The sequence below is a fragment of the Mugil cephalus genome, chromosome 20, assembly GCF_022458985.1.
Source record: "Mugil cephalus isolate CIBA_MC_2020 chromosome 20, CIBA_Mcephalus_1.1, whole genome shotgun sequence".
NCBI lineage: Eukaryota > Metazoa > Chordata > Actinopteri > Mugiliformes > Mugilidae > Mugil > Mugil cephalus.
The window spans coordinates 5009139-5027851 of NC_061789.1; the positions used below are offsets into that span (position 1 = coordinate 5009139).

An 18713-nucleotide genomic window follows, 5' to 3' on the forward strand; every position below is an offset into this window, starting at 1 on the left:
TATATATATATATATGTATATATAATTTAACACTTAACATTTAAAAGATTTATTTCTTTTTCTGAAACAATAGAAAAAAGAGGGGGTTCTGAAATATAACAGCAATAAATTATATATATTATATAGAATTTTATTGTTTCAGATTTCTTTTTTTTTCCCCTGTTATGTATAAAAAATAACAAGCTTATTCATCCTCAGATGCAACTTGTTGTCAAATGTGCGAAACAGGGTTGTTGTTGTTGTTGTTTTTTTTTTGTCTTTAAATCTGGGAATGCAAGGAGTAGATGTCCCCCCGCTGCTGTCGTCTTTGGAGAAGGTTGTAAACAGTCGGTTGTTGATTCAGTCTCGAGTCTCGACCTTCTCGTCCCAGTCCCGTCCCCCCACCCACCCAAAAACCCATCCACCCCCCAAGGCAGCAACGGCTCCACGTCCAAATTTAGTGTTTTTTTTTTTTTTTTTGTTTTTCCTCCTCGAGGCGGCTACCGTTTCAGAGTACACTGGCCTTTGTGTTCTGCTTGTAAGATGGTAAGATGGAGATTTGCTACATGGAATATTTTCACTCGAGGCGTTCTACTGTTTAGATTAATGGCTTAGTGTTTTTGTAAAATAAAAAAAAAAAGATGGGAACAGATTTGCTACATGGAATATTTGTCTATTTTTTTTCGTTTTTATTTTATTTTTTTTAAATGCTAAGATGAATTTAGGAAAAAAAAAAAAAAAAAAAAAAAAACCAGCAATTTTGCAGTTCCAGAGTTAGTAATAGTCTGGTTATAGCACTGAGAGATCTTTCAATGATTTAAAAAAAAAAAAAAAAAAAAGATTTTAGGGAGGGCTTCTTGAAATCTTGAAAGAAAACAAACCCAGAGTCAGGTGACGTACGTTCTCTGGTCGTCTAAGCCCCTCCCCCTCTCTCTTAGCTTGTCCCCCAGGAGGTTATGAGCGTCCCCCCCGGGCGAAGCAACGGTCGACGTCCCCCCTCCCACCCCGTGTCCGTCCGAGTGGCTCGTCGAGGCCGAAACCGTGTTGCTCCTCGTTGTCGTCGCGAGCTCAGCTCACCGTCAAACGTCTCACTCCACAGCGAAGCCGCACGTCTCCTCGATGGCCGTCAGCAACTTGTCGTACAGTTTGTCGTAATGCTCGTACGGAGGAATGTCGATCCGGTTGAAGCTACGAAAATAAAAAAAGAGAGAGAGAGGTTTGTGAGGTCACGGTTTATCATCAGAAACACATCTTTAAATACGAGTTTTCACGCTCCGTATGCTACAAAATACAAAAAAAAAATAAAAGAAAGGTTTCTTTTTGTCAATTTAAAAATAAAACCTAGATGACGTAACTTCCGTACGTAGTCTACGGTGTTACGAGAGCGTTATACTTGTGCACTCATCAGTCTGATTTGCTCTGTCACAACACCTCCCAAACACTAGTCGGCGCTGTCTTCGGATTAATTTTTGTTTCTACTTCCTGTTTCACTTTCGACAAAAGGCGACTGAACTTTTGCCAAATTTTTCACCAAAGATGAGTCGTACTAATGTTTGTGTCTCTGAACCTCCTCAGTGTGTTCCATCGCTATCCAGGGCTAAACAAAAATTTTTTTAAAAATCCAGAGCCTGAACTTTTTTTTTTGATGATGATGTGTTCATGAAAACTCGTAAATTAGAATTCTATATTCCAACTCAGAAATTTTAGAAATAGCGTTCACGTAACAGGTTAACGCAAAAAATAAGTTTGCCATATTGTCACTGTTTGCTGAATGCTAAAATATGTGCAACAGCTATCGATTTTCTTTTTGGAAATTTCTGAGTTTGACCACTCAGAGCTCATTTTTTTCCGAAGAAAATCTAGTTCCGAGCCCCACCCCCACCCTACCTCTGGTTGGCTAATGATGTTAGTTTCTGTCATGAATCTCATTCCACAGGTAGGCGAACTCAACTGACTGCTTGAACCTGACGATATCCTGCATCAACAAGTTGTTTCTTCTAAACGTTGATGTTTTTATTCTTTATCTCTGTCAAACGACACACGACGAAGATCCGTCTTAAAGCTACTGATACTTTAAGCCCGGTTTATTGATCCAAAACAACTAATTTGAAAATTGTGGAGATGGGGAAGCAGCAGGAAATACTAAAGTGGACCAATCACGGCTGTTGCGATGCATCGTTACGTTTCTGGAGAGTCGTACGTCAGTTACGGTGTTGGGGTTTTTTAAGTTGTTAAAGATTCAAGCTGCGTTTATTGTCTCTTCCATAGTATGTTAATGAAAACACACAGAGGTGTGAATAATTGTTCCTCCTACTGTGTTAAACATGTGCCGACGACCTCCAAGTTTCTGTCCCTGTTGTAAACTCGTCACATGATTTTTAGCCCACGTGAGTCAAACAGATTTACATCTACATGGTGAAAAGGAGCTAATCTGTTCTGATTGAGGTTATTATTATTATGATTATCAGTGGAATAATCGTGTCCATGTAAACGTAGCTCATCGATCACAAGCTTTTTGTATCTAGAGCAGGTTCCTACCAGGTGTGGGCTTTGGGCAGGTTGTTGGTGCTGGCGTCGATTTGATGGATGGTGAAGAGTCGTGGGCCGGCTGCACCTGTAGGAAAAAAAATAATAATTAAACCTTATGTAATGAAGGAGAAAAGAAAAGTTTGTTTTCTTTTGATAGAAATAGTTTGATTAGAAAATACAAGTTAACAAAGGTAATGTCTCGATAAAGTCTTAAAATGACCAATGAGGCCTAAACTGTATCTGATCAGGAGCCAAGACAAAGAAAAGAGTCACTGGAAACTGGAATAGCTGAACATATAGGGGGAAAATATCCGATTTCTTTGAAATTTGAAATTGGATTTTGAAAATATCAATCAATTTTGTTTATAGGTAGTAAAACCTGCTCATGTCCTCCATTTCACCACATTTCTACAGTTAATAAGAAACAAAAGTGAAAATTAATTACTTAAAGCACAATTTATATGACCATTCATAATTTTCTGTTTTTTTTTTTTCTTGTACTTTCTGATGTTTCAAGTTTGCCTTTAGAATCCAAAACAACAATTTTAGAGGTGGTTATTGACAAAGACATCACGATACGTATCATGATACTTGAGTCACGATACGATACGTTATTGCGATATTATGATATTGCGATATATTGAAATATTCTACATAGTTCACTGAGAAATTTTAAATGCAAGTTTAAAATACACATTGTACACAGTATGTGTACATCAGATGACATCAGTGATAATTCACTGAACAAACTTAAACTAATTTAAATTTCATTAAAGGCCATGAGTCCAACATATTTTAATAAAAGGATAAGGGACAGTGGACAGGGATAGTATCTGTATACTATAGCAGAGCTGGGCAATTAATTCCTACACATGAAAAATCTGAACTGTGTTGGAGAACTTAACTAAATTCTGCTCAATATTAATTTTCTACGATCGTAAAAAGCAGTAAATTATATATTTTTGATAAGCTGCTACTGGTTATCAAGAAGTATAAGAATATTCTGTAAATTTTTATTTAAATTAATGAATTTTGGTGTAGATCAAAGAGGAAAATAAAACACAATCGATCTGTAGTTTTGGATATAGGATGAAGCTACATGAATTATTTTGTGTATCTCAACAAATCTCAATAAATATTTAACAGAAAGCAAGAAGCTGTCTCAATCATCCTTTTTGAAGAATTAACAAACACAGATTCTAACAGCACCATGAGGTAAATAGTACGTCATACTTTGCTTTTCAAAATAAAAGCAACACAGTTGTACTGCATGCACAACATAAATACTTGTTCATTTGTGTTTATGACACAAGTGATGCCCAAAGGGCCGTAAAATGCCCAGGTCCGTAACTATAGTTACTTAATGGGAAATAAACCGATGCATAATTTTGTTCCATCTTATGCTTCTGTTATAGCAAATATGACAAATAAAAACCTTTGAATTTACCTAGATTACTTCCTGTGTTCTTATTTTTGACTTGTTGCACTTTTATTTTTTTTTTAAATCATTTTAGTAGAAAGAACATTAGGTCAGACATTAACTTCTTAGGCAACAGAACTAAAGAAAGGTTTATTTCTGTTGTTGTTGTTTTTTCCTCCCCCGAGGTTTTAAAAGCAAACTTGAAATATTAAAATATATAAATAAATTGTGTGAATCCAGTTTCGGCCATTGTTATTGGAGGCGTAGGATTGGATCACGGTGTTCCTCCTCGTGCCTCAGCGCTTTGTCACAGTGGAGGGTTCGCCTCAGGTCGGAGAAAACCCGGAGACTCAGGCAGAGACCAGGATCTAGTGGGGCCAACGTTACCTTGAAGGGCCTTGAAGCCTTGAAGGGGGACCCTGGAGGAGCCCGTGACAAACTGCAGGAGTCGGGCCCGGCGCTCCTCGTCAAAAGACTCCACGGCTTTCCAGAACCACTTGACGATGTTGCTGTCCGGGGTGCAGTGTTTGAGCCTCGTGTTGGACTTCCAGTCGTTGATGTCGATTTTACCCAAACCACAAACGATGAGCTGCAGGGGCAGAGGAGGAGGAGAACGTTCACAAACGACAGGACGTCAGGAGGAGGAGTTCATGAGGAGAACGGGGATTTTAAAATGAAAGAGAAGACGGAGGAGGATTAGGAGGAGGAGAAGGACGGGGAGGAGAGGAAGAAGAATTAAAGGGATAGGAAAGGAGGAAGACAAAGAAGAAGGAGGAAGAGAAAGAGACGAAGAGGAAGAAAGACAAAAAGACAGAGGAGGTGGAGAGGGAGGAGGAGGAGGACAACAGAAAGAAGAAGAAAGAGGAAAGGATGAAGAAGGAGGAGGAGGAGGATAGGAAGAAGGACAAAAATAAGGAAGAGGTGGAGACAAAGAAGAATTAGAGGAATAGGAAAGGAGGAAGACAAAGAAGGAGGAGGAAAGGAAGGAGGACGGGGAGGAGAGGAAGAAGAATGGGGAGGAAAGGAAGGAGGAGAGGGAGGGAGGAAGATGGAGGAGAGGAAGGAGAATTAAAGGGATAGGAAAGGAGGAAGAGAAAGAGAAGAAGAAGAAGGACAAAAAGACGGAGGAGGTGGAGAGGGAGGAGGAGTTCATGAGGAGAACGGGGATTTTAAAATGAAAGAGAAGACAGAGGAGGAGAAGAAGAAGAAGGAGAACAAGAATGAGGACGGGAGGAGAGGACAAAGAAGGAGGAGAGGAAGAAGAATTAAAAGGATAGGAAAGAGAAGCAAGAGAGAGAAGAGAAAGAGAGGGAAGAGAAAGACAAAGACGAGAGGAGAGGAGGAGGAGATGAGGAAGTAAATGAAGGAAGACAGAGGAGAGGAAGAGAAGGAGATGAGGAGAAGAGAGGAAGAAGAATTAAAGGGATAGGAAAGGAGGAAGGCAAAGAAGGAGAGGGAAAAGAAAGAGAGGGAGAAGAAGAAGGGCAAAAAGATGGAGGAGGTGGAGAGGGAGGAGGAGGAGGACAACAGGAAAAGAAAAAAGAGGAAAGGATAAAGGAGGAGGAGGAGGAGGATAGGAAGAAGGACAAAAAGAAGGAGGAGGTGGAGACGAAGAAGAATTAGAGGAATAGGAAAGGAGGAAGACAAAGAAGGAGGAGGAAAGGAAGGAGGATGGGGAGGAGAGGAAGAAGAATGGGGAGAGGGAGGGAGGAAGATGGAGGAGAAGAAGAAGAATTAAAGGGATAGGAAAGGAGGAAGGCAAAGAAGAAGGAGGAAGAGAAAGAGAAGAAGAAGGACAAAAAGACGGAGGAGGTGGAGACGAAGAAGAATTAGAGGAATAGGTAAGGAGGAAGACAAAGAAAGAGGAGGACAAGATAAGAAGAAGAAGGGGGTGAAGAATAAGAATGAGGAAAGGATGAAGAAGAAGGACCAAAAAAAGGAGGAGGAGAAGGAGGAAGAATAGAGGAAGAAGGTGGAGGAGACAGTGACTTAAGGAGAATAGAAGATTTCAGTGGAGGACATTTAGTTAATTTAATATCTTGGATCAGCTGAGATCAGAGAGGTGGGCTTTGAATCAGGGGGAAAGAAGAAGTGGACGGAGGAGACATTTCCTCACCTCCAGCTCCTTCTCGTCGAAGGCCTTGAGCAGGTGTTGGGGGATGACCTCGTTGAAGCCCTTCTGCAGAGCCAGGAACTGAGCCTCGATGCCTCTCAGGAAGCGCCAGTTGACGTAGAGGCGGACGTACTCCTTCTTGGTGTCCTGGGTGACGGGGATGCTTTTACCGTTGGGCTTCAGCTCGTGTTGGATGATCTCGCCGTAAGCGTTGTGTTCGACACAGAAGGTGTGGTCCAGCACACCTGCGATGTCGTTGTCCCTGGAGACAGACAGACAGACACTCATTAGTATTAGTATTATTATTATTATTATTGTTGTTGAGGACAAACAAAGACTTTAAATCTACAACATATATGCACTGTGTGTATATAGAGTTTATAGTGTATAGAGAATAAAACATTAATAATATTAAATAAAAATAATCAAATGTTTGACATTTTCACCAACTAATTTAACACTATTATTATTATATTATATTATTACAGGACAATGGCCTATAATTATTTAAAATAACATAATACGAGGAGGACAGAATAATAATAATAATAATAAAAATAATCTAATGTTCAACCAGTGATTTAACATTATATTATATTATATTATTACAAGACAATGGTATATCATTATTTAAAATAACATGATACAAGGAGGAGGACAGAATAATAATAATAATAAATAATAAATAAAAAAAATCAAATGTTCAACCAGTAATTTAACATTATATTATATTATATTATATTATATTGACAAAAAGACAATGGTATAAAATTATTTAAAATAATATAATAAAAAAGGAGGACAGAATAAAAAATACTACTACTACAAATAATAATAATAATACATTAATTAATTAATAATTGAATAAATTAGGGAAATTTAGTGTGATACCGTAAAAGCATAATAAACAATAAATAAAATCAAGATAAACATTTAAATAGGTGGTAAAACACGTGCTTAGACTCAGGGGGGCGCTGTTTGACCAGTTCTGTAGCATACGAGGGTAAAGCCTGGTAATATTTTGATGTCTCGCTGTTTATTTACACAGAAAACATGTGTTTGCGTAACGTCTCTCTCTAACGTACAGGATCCAGACGAGGCTGTTGTGCAGGTCGGGGTCGACAGACTCCATGTCGTCCAGAGTGATGGGTTTACCCAGCAGCTGTTTGTAGAAGGGTAAAGTGAAACCTCCGTCTATGTAGTGGCCGTGGAACACCGCCATCCCCATGATGCGACCCACGAAGTGAAAGTACGACAAGTGCTCCTGAAGGAAGACAAGACACAACGTTTAGGCTCCACAACGACAAGACGCCCGGGAACTGGAGGCTGTGTTCACACAGACGATCCTCTCTGATGGTACAGACAACTACAAACTACAAACTACAACTACAACTACAACTATAAACTACAACTACAAACTACAACTATAAACTACAAACTACAACTACAGCTATAAACTACAACTACAACTACAAACTACAACTACAGCTACAACTACAACTATAAACTACAACTACAACTACAACTACAAACTACAACTACAGCTACAGCTATAAACTACAAACTACAACTATAAACCATAAACTACAAACTACAACTAAAAACTACAACTACCAACTACAACTATAAACTACAAACTACAAACTACAAATATAAACTACAAACTACCAACTATAAACTACAACTACAACTAAAAACTACAACTACCAACTACAACTATAAACTACAACTATAAACTGTAAGAACTACCAACATGAGGAGGAACAAGGAGGAAGATGAGGAGCAGGAGAATAAGAAGAAATAGGAGAAGAAAGAAGAGGAGGAAGAGAAGGAGGAGGAGCAGGGGAGGGGGAAGAAGGAGGGGAGATGAAGGAGAAGAACAAGGACAGGAAGGAGAAGAGGAAGAAGAAGGAGGAGAAAGAGGAGGAGGAGGGGAAGAAAGAGGACGAAGAAGAGGAGGAGGAGGAAAAGGAGAAGAAGGAGGAGAAAGATGAGGAGGAAGATATGGAGGAGGGGAGATGAAGAAGGAGAAGAAGAAGGGGGGGAAAAAGATAAGGAGGAAGAAACGGAGGAGGAGAAAGAAGAGGAGGAGTGTAGATGAGGAAGGAGGAAGAGGAGGGGGGAGGAGAAAGAGAAGGAGCAGAAGAACAAGGACAGGGAGGAGAAGAGGAAGAAGGAGGAGAAAAAGGAGGAGGAGGAGAAGAAGAAGAAGAAAAGGGAGAACAAAGAGGAGAAATAGGAGGAGGAAAAGAAGAAGGGGGAGAAAGAGGAGGAGGAAGACAAGAAGGAGAAGAAGGACGAGGGGAGGAGGAGATAAGAAGAAAGAGGAGGAGAAACAAGAGGAAGAGAAGAAGAAGAAAAGGGAGAACAAAGAGGAGAAATAGGAGGAGGAAAAGAAGAAGAAGGTGGAGAAAGAGGAGGAGGTAGAAGAGGAGGAGGAGGAGAAGAAGAAAAGGGAGGACAAAGGAGAAAGAGGAGGAGGAAAAGAAGAAGAAGGGGGAGAAAGAGGAGGGGAGGAGGAGAATAAGAAGAAAGAGGAGGAGAAACAAGAGCAAGAGAAGGAGGAGGAGAAAGACAAGAAGAAGGAGGAGAAAAAGGACGAGGCGGAGGATGAAGAGAAGAACAACAACAAGAAGGAGGAGAAGGAGGAGGAGAGAAGAAAGAAGAAGAACAGAAGGAAAAGAGAAAAGTGAAAGAGAAGAAAACGTAATAACATGACTAATGATTCTTCTTGTTTTCAGTAACATCAATAACACGTTGATGAAGACACAGGAGCATGTTTGTGTGTTTCGTGAAGCCCAGGAAAACTACATCCAACATGGCCGACACCGAGCTGTGACTCACAGGGTTTACGGCGGAATCAGGGTTGATCTGCAGCGTGTAGATGTCGTCGCGGGAATACTGGAACAGGCCGTAGTACGGGTTCAGCATCTCATGTGACAGCAGGTAGAGCCACTCCCTGCAATGGAGACACGGGGACACGGGGACACGGAGACACGGAGACACGGAGACACGGGGACACGGGGACACGGGGACACGGGGACACGGGGACACGGGGACACAGGGACACGGGGACAAGGAGGAGACATCAATGAACACATCTGGGGACGGCTGCAACAGCTGCATATAAAAGTATCTATACTGGTTTCACCGTCTCAAACTATGAACTTCCTACATCTATGTCGTACCATGGCGACGGTTTCCACGGCTCCATGTTTCTATGGTTACGGCCGCCGTCCCTTTAACCATAAGGGCTTAAAAAAAACCTCCTTACCTGGCCACTCCTCCGTAGTCGAGCCCCTCTTCCCCTCTGAACTTCACCATTAGCCTCTTCCACAGGTCCTTCGGCCTCATCTTCATCACCTGTCGGTACGATTCCTGCAACGCAGACAAACAAACGCCTCCTCGTCAGGGAGCAGTTCGGCTGCTACGTGGTCTTCAGAGAGCGTGTCTCTCTTTCTGAGTCAATCCGGACATTTTTAAAGTGATCAGTATTTTTTATCAGGCTTTAGTTTGTGGCTGATCTTTAGCAGGAGTTTATTTTAACGTCAAAACGTCTTGTTCTTCTTCTTCTTCTTCTGTTTTAGCATCAAAGCTGCCAAAAATAAAAGGAAGAAGGAACCAAAATCAGGAGATTAAACATGTCTGCTGCGAGGGAAGTCAGACAGAAATTTTGTAAATTGTGCAGTGTGAGTTTATGGCATTGGATGACCAGAACATTTCTGGAGTAGAGGTACGAGCTAACGTTCTCCACACTACATTAAGGCCACATTTACGCAAATAGGACTTTTGGGTGAAACCGCATAGCTCTTGCACGTTTCTGCCGACCGTCATGATTTTTAGGTGACTGGAGCCTTTTTAAATCCAGGTCCCAGGATGAAAAAGACAAATACGAAGCCTGTGTGGTTTAATTTGTTTTTGATGATGTCATAACAGCGACAACATCAATGGATATATACATATATATATGTATATACACTCTTGCTTCTCTTTTAGAAGTAATCTGGACAGTATGTTTGTACACAGCGTGCAGGGTTGGCTGAATTCTGCGGCAGAAACAGCGCCACCCCTAGGCCTGGTATATGTACTACAGCCTTTCTAGATGTGGTTTTGTAATAGATGGATCTTTATGAAGAAATTCTCTAAACGACGCCAAGAAAAAAGCAGAGAAACAAAGATCGTTTTGGTAAGTGTGGACATGGCCCAACTTTGACAGAAATACTCACTGTACTGATTCCAAGGAAAGACTTTAGGACTCTCTCTAATTTAACACCAGAATGAATATTAAGAAAACTTAATTGGGAACCTCTAAAGTAGTTGGGGCTGCTCCAACAACACTCGACATAAATCTACTGGTGGAAGTTTTGCAGAAACAAGAGGATTGTAGTGTTTGTTTGTTGCGAGGCATCTCTTTGCTAATTCAGTGTTTGCACCCAGCACCAGAGGGAGGGTTCATTTAAAGTGAATTAGAGGCCTAAACAAAGCCGTAAGACTGCGATAACGACGACGCTGCCAGGATCCCGTGTGCCCTCCAGGTCAGAGCCGCTCCGGGAAAAAGAAAACGGGAATGTCTTATCTGAGTAGTCAGGCGGCTCTGACAGCCCACCAGCTAACACTTTCCTATTCAGTCATAATTTAATGCCTCAGCTGGTCTGGAGAAGCTATGCAGTTATGTCTCGCTCAACCTCAAGACGTCCTCCGCCCCCTCCTCCTCCCTCCTTCCTCCCTCCTCCTTCCTCCCTCCTCCTCCTCCTTCACATTGAGATCAGCCAACAAAAATGTCTTCGTTCAGATTAACAGACGCGGCCGTTCCAGCACATTCCAGTGCATATTTTATGAGGGTCACGCAGTCTGCTGCAGGTGTTGTTGTTCAGACAAAGGCCCTACACCTCTCAGATGCAGAAAACAAAAAATAAAAAGCATGAAAAGAAAAAAAAAAAAGAACTCCTCGCCCACCCCTGCCGAGAAAATCCTGGTTTAGATTTTGACCAGACTCTACCTTCACACATCGCAGACAACCTTGTGTGTTGTGTGTGTGTGTGTGTGTGTGTGTGTGTGTGTGCGAGATCGTTCTCGTGACCTTTATGCGAGTACACGAGACGAACGAAGAGAAAAAAAATACCTTCAGACAACGTTTAAAATAACTCGAGTCTATAAATAACACGTGTAATTACAAGCAGCTCTGCAGGAAAAAAATATATAATTTAACATAATAGAAGAATCGTGTAGAAGGCTGAAATCTGGATTTTGTTATGAGACGTGTTTAGTGTGAAGTCCTACAACCAACTAATTATTATTACATATACTAAACGACAAAATTTGTTCACTATAAAAGACTCTTAAGACTATAGAGAACGAACAACATTGGTCAATTTTTGCTAGTATCCCTTGGATACGAGCTACTAAATAGCTTCAGTGCAACTGTCGATGGTCATGATGTCACATCCTGTTTCTATAGCGTCAAATAGCTAACCAAATAGCTAGCCAAATAGCTAGCCAACTACCTAAAATAAAAAAATAATATTATTTGATGTGTACGTCCCATTCACTAACATGGAGGAGGTGCTTATGGATCTATACTGCAGCCAGTCACTAGGGGGAGCTCTACTTGCTTTGTCTTCACTTTCCAAGGGCTATCATGGCGTCCACTTTTTATACAGTCTATGGTTAAGATGTTTTACAGCAGGTATAACAGCAGAATCTAAACATCTCGCCATTTTTTTTTTGCAAACAAATTCAACTTCTCAGTAAAAAAAAATTACCTCAGGAAAATTTTGTGTTCTATAATTTTAAACACAGACTTGTTTTAAAGCACCAAACATCCATTAGCTGACAGGTGGTTGCGTTTCATCTTTACCGACAGGCACCTCTTGTGAGCTCTCGATGACATTACGCCATTTTTCCTAAACTCACCTCAAAGATCTCCTCTCGGGACACCTCGATGCGGCAGTGGCCAGCTTGCGGTTGCTGCTGGGACAGTTCCTGGCGAAGGATCTTGAGCTTCTGAACAAGGTCCCTCTTGTACTTGGGCACCGTGAGGCACTCGGCCTCCTCTGGGAGCTGACCGGGGGACACCAGAGCCTGCTGGGCCTGATCCTTCAGCTGGTTCTGACGACTGAGCGATGACAGGAGGAACGGGAGGGAAAGAGACAGAGAGGAACAAGATGAAAAAAGGCGCAAGTGTTAGGTGCACCAGCGGCGATTACAAACAAGATTACCCGGGAGGAAAAAGAAGCAAGCATCAGAGCAAAAATAACAAGAGGGAGGCCAAGAACTCGGAGGAGGAGGAGTAAACACACTGAGGTCATCTGGGAAGCACATCAAGTCAAACAGCTGCCTCAGCCGCTCACAAACACTCAGACGTAGGTGGTGGTGGTGGTGGTGGTGGTGGGATAACTGGAGGAAAGACCTCTCCTTCACTGCCACATCTTCCTCCTCCTCCTCCTCCTCCTCCTCCTCCTCCTGTCCACCTGGCACAGACCTTGTGGCTGAACTAAAACAAGGTTTTTACTGATGCTCTGTTGTTTTTGACTCATCTTGTGCACTGCAGGTAATGACGGGTCAACAAGGCCACTGCTCAGTTGGTCCGCGACGGAGAGAGAAGATTGCACAAAGCTCAAAATGTAGATATTTGGTCATAACTAGGTTAATATATATAATATGTTTTAATACAAAGAGACAGACGGGAACAGGAGCCGCCTGAAACATCCACTAGTCACTAACATAAACATGGAAGTGAATCACTTTATACCGTATTTCCTCTAAGAGTGGTTGGTATTCAATGGTTTACACAAAAAGATAAAGGCTGGGATCAAATACAAAGAAATAAATAATCGTATATTCATTCAGCCAATTATAGAAGTAGTAACAACAAGTGCCAGCAGATGGCAGTAGCTACATCTGAAGCGCCAAACTTTTCTACGAAGAGAGATTTAGCCGCGTGGCGCAAACAAGAAAACTTGACGTGAACTTAAAGGAGAAGTTTTGAAAATATGCAGGAAAAGCTGCGAAAGGCTTTAATAGTGACCCGTGAAGAATAAGATACCGGTGCACTGTGACCACTTAAGTTTTTTGTATTTTTTATTTTTTTTTAATTATCAATTTGCCCAATAAATGAACCCTGAGTTGAGACTGACACAATGGACACTCTGCTCCCACGCTCTGAAACTCTTTACCCTCCGACAGCCGTAATATTGACTCTCTCCCTGTTTTGAAAACCCACCTGTTTAGAGTCGCTTACTCACTGCACCACCCTGAACTCAGACACCGCCCTGCTTCTCCGCTTCTGCATTTCCAAGTTTTATTTTACTCACGCTTGGTTTAGTAAAGGCTGCGTTCGGTCTGTTCGTCAATGCTTGAATGTTGCTTATTGAACGTTTCTTGTATTTGGATGTTTGAATGCTTCTGTCCATTGTTGTCTATCCAAAGTGTCTTTGGGTGGGTTGAAAGGCACTTCTTAAATAAAATGTATGATTATAATCATTATTATTCATTCGTTTGTCCATTCTGACCACCCGTACGTTTATTAATCTTAGCCGGCTGGCCCGAAGGGAATTAGAAATAAAGGCCTCCCTCTAATAAAAAACTGCCTCCAATAATGGCTGGCTAAGTAAATAAAGGCCCCGACTATTAGAGGAAATACGGTAAATGTGGACAGGGTGATAAACTTTAAGAGCTAGCGAGCAGTTAGCATGTCGATTTGAAATTAGACCTCATTACCATCTTCATGCTCCCTTCAGTTCACCCCATTAATTAATAAAAGATGAAGAACTTTTGAACTGGGTTGGGAAGAACAGTATCAAAAGAGTCTCTGTGGGGGGGCCGGCACGAAAGGATTATTTGCACAATGGCCTTTTGCACTTCTGCACTTCGGTGGTGGTGGTGGTGGTGGTGGGCGTGCTCGGCCCTGAGCAGGGTCGTAAACACCACACTCTGGGGTGGCAGACGGCTCACATACATGCACGGGAGGAGGGGGGGGGGGCACGGCTCAGTAGGTGGGGCAGGCTGATCACGAACCAGAGGGTTAGCGGTCGAAATGCCGGTACAGAGACGGCGAAACCCTAATTACGTCAAACCACAGAGTTTTTCAGTGAAGCAAAATACACACAGACGGGAAAAAAAGCGTGACTAACGGTCAGTCCACGTTTCAGCCGGAGGAGACGGACGGTTTGAAATTCCCACCTGGGGGGGCTGGAGCCATTTACTGACTGATGAATGGTCGTTACAGCACCATTCATTCATTCAGAGTCAAAGAGTTTCCCCCCCAACGACAGGTAAGTATCTGGTCCTCGCAGACACTAGTCATGCGAACGAAGCCTGGGATGAAACGTCTCCGAGGCGCCGTTCTTCAGCTTTTTTTGGATATACCAGAACACAGGATTCATTTAGCTCGAGACTAAATCCACCCTTCACCACAATGACAACTTCTCCTTAACAAAGAGTTTGGTTTTCTGGTGTCTGCCCAACAGAATCCAGTTTGGCCTTTCAATCACTTCCTGCTATCCCAGAAAAACCACAGGGCCCCATAGGACACTCGAGACCTCCTCATGAATCCCTTTATTTCCTGCAGACTAGACTCTGAAGGGAGGGAGGGGGGGAGGGGGGAGGCAGGGGAAGGGCACTCTCCTGACAGCACCCAAACACTGCAGACGAGTCAAGTCGGGCCGGGAGGGAGAGGAGGCATCTCTTCCTGCACTTTCGCCCGTAAATCTTTCCCCTCTCTCTCTCTCCGTCTTTCTCTGTTCTCCGTCCAGCTGCTTATTGACGAGCGTACTACCTGAAGATGTTTTCGCTACACGACAAATCGCAAAACATCTGGGGAAAAAAAAAAAAAAAAAAAAACAGCCAGACACGGATCCAGTTACCTTATTGGACACTGACCCTGACGCAGGCAGAAGAAGAAGAAGAAGAAGATAGCAGCATCAATCTGCAGCAGACTTAACCAAAACCATGCTCCAAAAAATGCTCAGACGGTGTCTTTAGCGGATAAAAAAACCCATAAACTGGATGGACACACACACACACACACACACACACACACACACACATATATATTTAAATATATATCAAACATTTTTGTGGGATGACGGCACACGAGGGGTGAAAATTTCTAAAATCCCTGATCTGATAAAAGGCAGATGTCTTGGATGTCTGTCTTTATGGAAATCCAGGAAGACTTGATATCTTCTCCGGATTTTTTGTCACGAGATAGAAAAAGATCCATCTGAATAAAAGTAGTTCGGCTAATTAACAGTTTGCATAGAAGCGAAGACATTTCTTTTACAATAATTTCAAATATCTGTGATATTTTCCACTTCCTAACTAATCAACCCCAGTGTCAAACATATAAAATCTGAATTCCACGTATGGGAATTTCACACACAATCGTGCTCAAGACAAAATTCTTTACATTAAAAAAAAAAAAAAAAGCACGAACACAAAATCCCAAACTTGTTCTTTGATCCAGACGAACGAACGGAGGGAGAAAAAACAAAAAGAAAAGAGAGAAACCTGATCTTACGCATACCGTCTCCGCACCGAGGAGAAATGAGGTCAGGGCGGAGGAGGCCCACCAAACCAAACCACCCCGTACGCTTCTCCTCCACCTTGTGAGGAGCAAAGACCTCTGGGTAATTCTACGGCTATTGCTGCGCAGTATGTGTTTGAACAGCTGCACAGGGGAAGAAATTCTGAGTATGTGCATCCATGCACGCAGGCCTGCACCGAGCACGAAGCCTAACGCACACACTCACACACACAGATACAGCTCATTCATTGACTTGGGCATAGAATTTATGCTTCGTTTCCTGGACGTAAGACGCTCCTCAGCCACAGACACAGCAGCCTCGGTTTCCACTCTGCTATTTGATGTCTGGCCAAAGACAGCTTTGTGATGGATTGTGTGCTAAAACGCCTTTATGATCAAAACCTCTGCAGGGCTGAGGAATTAGAACTTTTTTTTTTTTTTTCGTGAGGAGGAAAGAAAGGCTGCGAGGGGGGGAGGGAGCTGTGTATGCGTTTCTGAGCGCCGGCTGCAGACGTGTGCTCAGCAGAACCGCTACGTTCGGGTTTGTTGAACTTCTGCAGGTGGTGAACACGCCTCAGCCCCCGGATTCCAGAGTAAAACATCGGCTGAAGCTGGGTTCAGCGGGGCCGGCGTTTCAGCAGAGCCGTCTCGCTGTAGCTGTAACGAGTTATTTTTTTTAAATAACTGGATCGTATCGGGCTTCAGCCGAGCTTGATCTTTTGTAGTCATTTATTTTAGGTCTACCATAAACCAAAACCGCATTCCTGCAGCGTCTGAACCTCTTCTTCCTCCGCTGTTTTGATGGCGGTTTGCGATTGTCAGAGATGTTGAAAATCCCATAAGGAAAAATCAAAATCCCGTGACTAAACACGTCTGCTGTGTGCGCGGAGGAACTTTCCTCTAAGAAATTAAGTCAGTCAGTCAGACAGGAATTTGTAAATTATGCAATGTGGACGTCTGGTGAGGTGGTGGATCGACATTCAACACGTGATACGCAAAACACTGAGCGCTGCGTTTAAAACATAGGTCTCCAACAAGGGGGTCCGTGACCCCTAGTGGGTACGTGGAGGTACTGCAGGGGGGCAGGGTCACAGAATTTTTGGTTGATTAGACATTTTTTTATATATTGTTTTTAATCCCCCTCCACAAATTTAAATTTCTTTAACTATGCATTAAATGTTATTATATTGATAATAATAATGTATATTTATAAACAGCTATAGTTTAGTATAGAACACATAGTGGGTAGGTAGGTGGGGGGTCAGTTTTGGGGGGGTCCTTGGCCTGAAAAAACGTTGAAAGGTTTAAAAAAAAATAGTAAAAGTTTCCTGGAGACAACGTCAAGGAGGAAAATATGTAGTGATGCTACACATTTGAAACTTTTTCCAGGCTCGAATTTCCAAAAAGAAAAATCTAATTTATGGAATTTGAGTAAAAAGTTGTGTATCATGTAAATAAATTATGGAATTAATCGTTTTTATTACTATGAATATATATAATATATGTAGCAAATGTAACAAATAATTAAGATCAAACCCAGATAAACTCAAATTTGTTTTTTTGTTGCACATGAATCATCTATGATCATCTATGTATGTTAGCTGTGCTGCCAAGCAAAAAAACAGATTGATCCATTTATCGTTTTTAGATATTCAGAATTTTATATTGTAGAAAAGTTCACAGTGGAAACAGTCTTGGAAACACGAATATTTTTCCATATACTTGTTTTCATTTTCCATACCTCCCATACTTGCGTAGGAACCTCGGGGGTTAGAGAGTTTATGGTGTTGCATGAACATTTCTGGAGCGGAGGTACGAGCTAACCTCCTCACACTACGTTAACTCGGACAGAAATATTTATTTGACTGAATCCAGTCGCATTTAGGAGAAGACGACCGAATAACAGCGACTTTTACTGAAGTAACAGCAACAGAAAAAAAAAAAGAAAAAAAGGAGAGAAGACATCTGAGTAGATGGTGTGTAGGAGGCGAGAGGAAGGAGAATTGTCTGCGTTCGTCCGGCCACTTGGAGACGAATCACAGCTGCTGTGCTACAGATTATTTCTTCTGGTGTGTGTGTGTGTGTGTGTGTGTAGTAAGGTCGCTGGCCTGAAGCCTGAAACTTACCTGACATTCTGAGTTTCGATGACTCCTCGGGAACCGTTGGGGCTCGGACTACAAAGATAAAGATAAATCTTAAAACGCATGTCTTTAATAGTTAAATGCATCGAGGGTAACAGGAGGTGATGTGGTGCTTACTTTAGGACTAGATGCAGGTTAGCGGAGAGCCGCGGGTCTGTGAACTGCGTGGTCCGGTTGTTGTGGTCCACAAAGTAAACCCTCCCGGTGGCCGTGTTCCTGATCTCCCATCCCGGCGGTAGAGGACCCAGTTCCTCGCAGTTCACATTACTCAGGTCTCTGAGGAGCAGAAAACATTAGCGCACAAGAATCTGAGAAACAGGGCGGGACGGCACAGACGGAAAAGCTGGCAGAGCGTCCACTAACTGGACTTGAGTGGACAGAGCGATTGCAAGATGTCTGAGAAAAATCACATTTATTGCATTTTTTTTTTTTTCTCCCCTCTTTCTCCGAACTGAATCATTTGCTGCAGAGCTCCGCGGAGGCCGGGAGTTGCAGCAGGCGCTAACTTCTCTGCTTTAGAGAGTGAAAGTCAAAGCGGCAGCTAAGCCTCCTGCTAATGCCGGAGCTCTCCGAGAAGCTCTCGCTAAGGTGCGGCGTGACCGACGGGGCCTCGTGTCCGCGGCAATAAAAGAAACATCCGTCACCCGTGCGCTGACAGAACGAACATGAGAGCCGCGATCGGTCCCGGTTTATTGAGCGAGTGCACGTGCAGATATCGTGAGTGTGCATTCTTTAGGGATGCGGTGATCAATAAGGCACCGACGGCCACTGGTAGCATGAGGAACTTTTAGCGCTCGTGCCAGAGGACAGAATTACTCTTAAAGCCCCGTGACACGGGTCTTCTCGCAGCATGGCCGACTCGTAATCAGCTGCAGGTTTTACGACAAACTATAAGAAGGAGGCCGGGAGGAAGACTCCAGCGAATAGTTATTCCAGGAGGAACGACTGCTTCAACCTTCGTATTGTCTTCCCGTTGACGACCAGGCAGCTTTTTTTGTCCTCCTT

General features: G+C 42.6%; 1 protein-coding gene across 1 annotated transcript in view; it reads right to left on the minus strand.

Moving 5' to 3' along the window:
* Positions 1-796: 796 nt before the first annotated feature.
* The window catches only part of smurf2 (SMAD specific E3 ubiquitin protein ligase 2), a 58277-nt gene continuing 40360 nt past the window's right edge, over positions 797-18713 (minus strand). Inside the window, exons 10-19 of the mRNA XM_047572366.1 lie at positions 17826-17984; positions 17694-17741; positions 11955-12156; positions 9316-9419; positions 8886-9000; positions 7127-7305; positions 6045-6303; positions 4316-4517; positions 2518-2593; positions 797-1167 (exon numbers count right to left, since the gene is read on the minus strand). Coding sequence (XP_047428322.1) covers positions 1068-1167; positions 2518-2593; positions 4316-4517; positions 6045-6303; positions 7127-7305; positions 8886-9000; positions 9316-9419; positions 11955-12156; positions 17694-17741; positions 17826-17984 — 1444 coding nt within the window. The 3' untranslated portion in view covers positions 797-1067. The remainder of the gene's footprint in view (positions 1168-2517; positions 2594-4315; positions 4518-6044; positions 6304-7126; positions 7306-8885; positions 9001-9315; positions 9420-11954; positions 12157-17693; positions 17742-17825; positions 17985-18713) is intronic.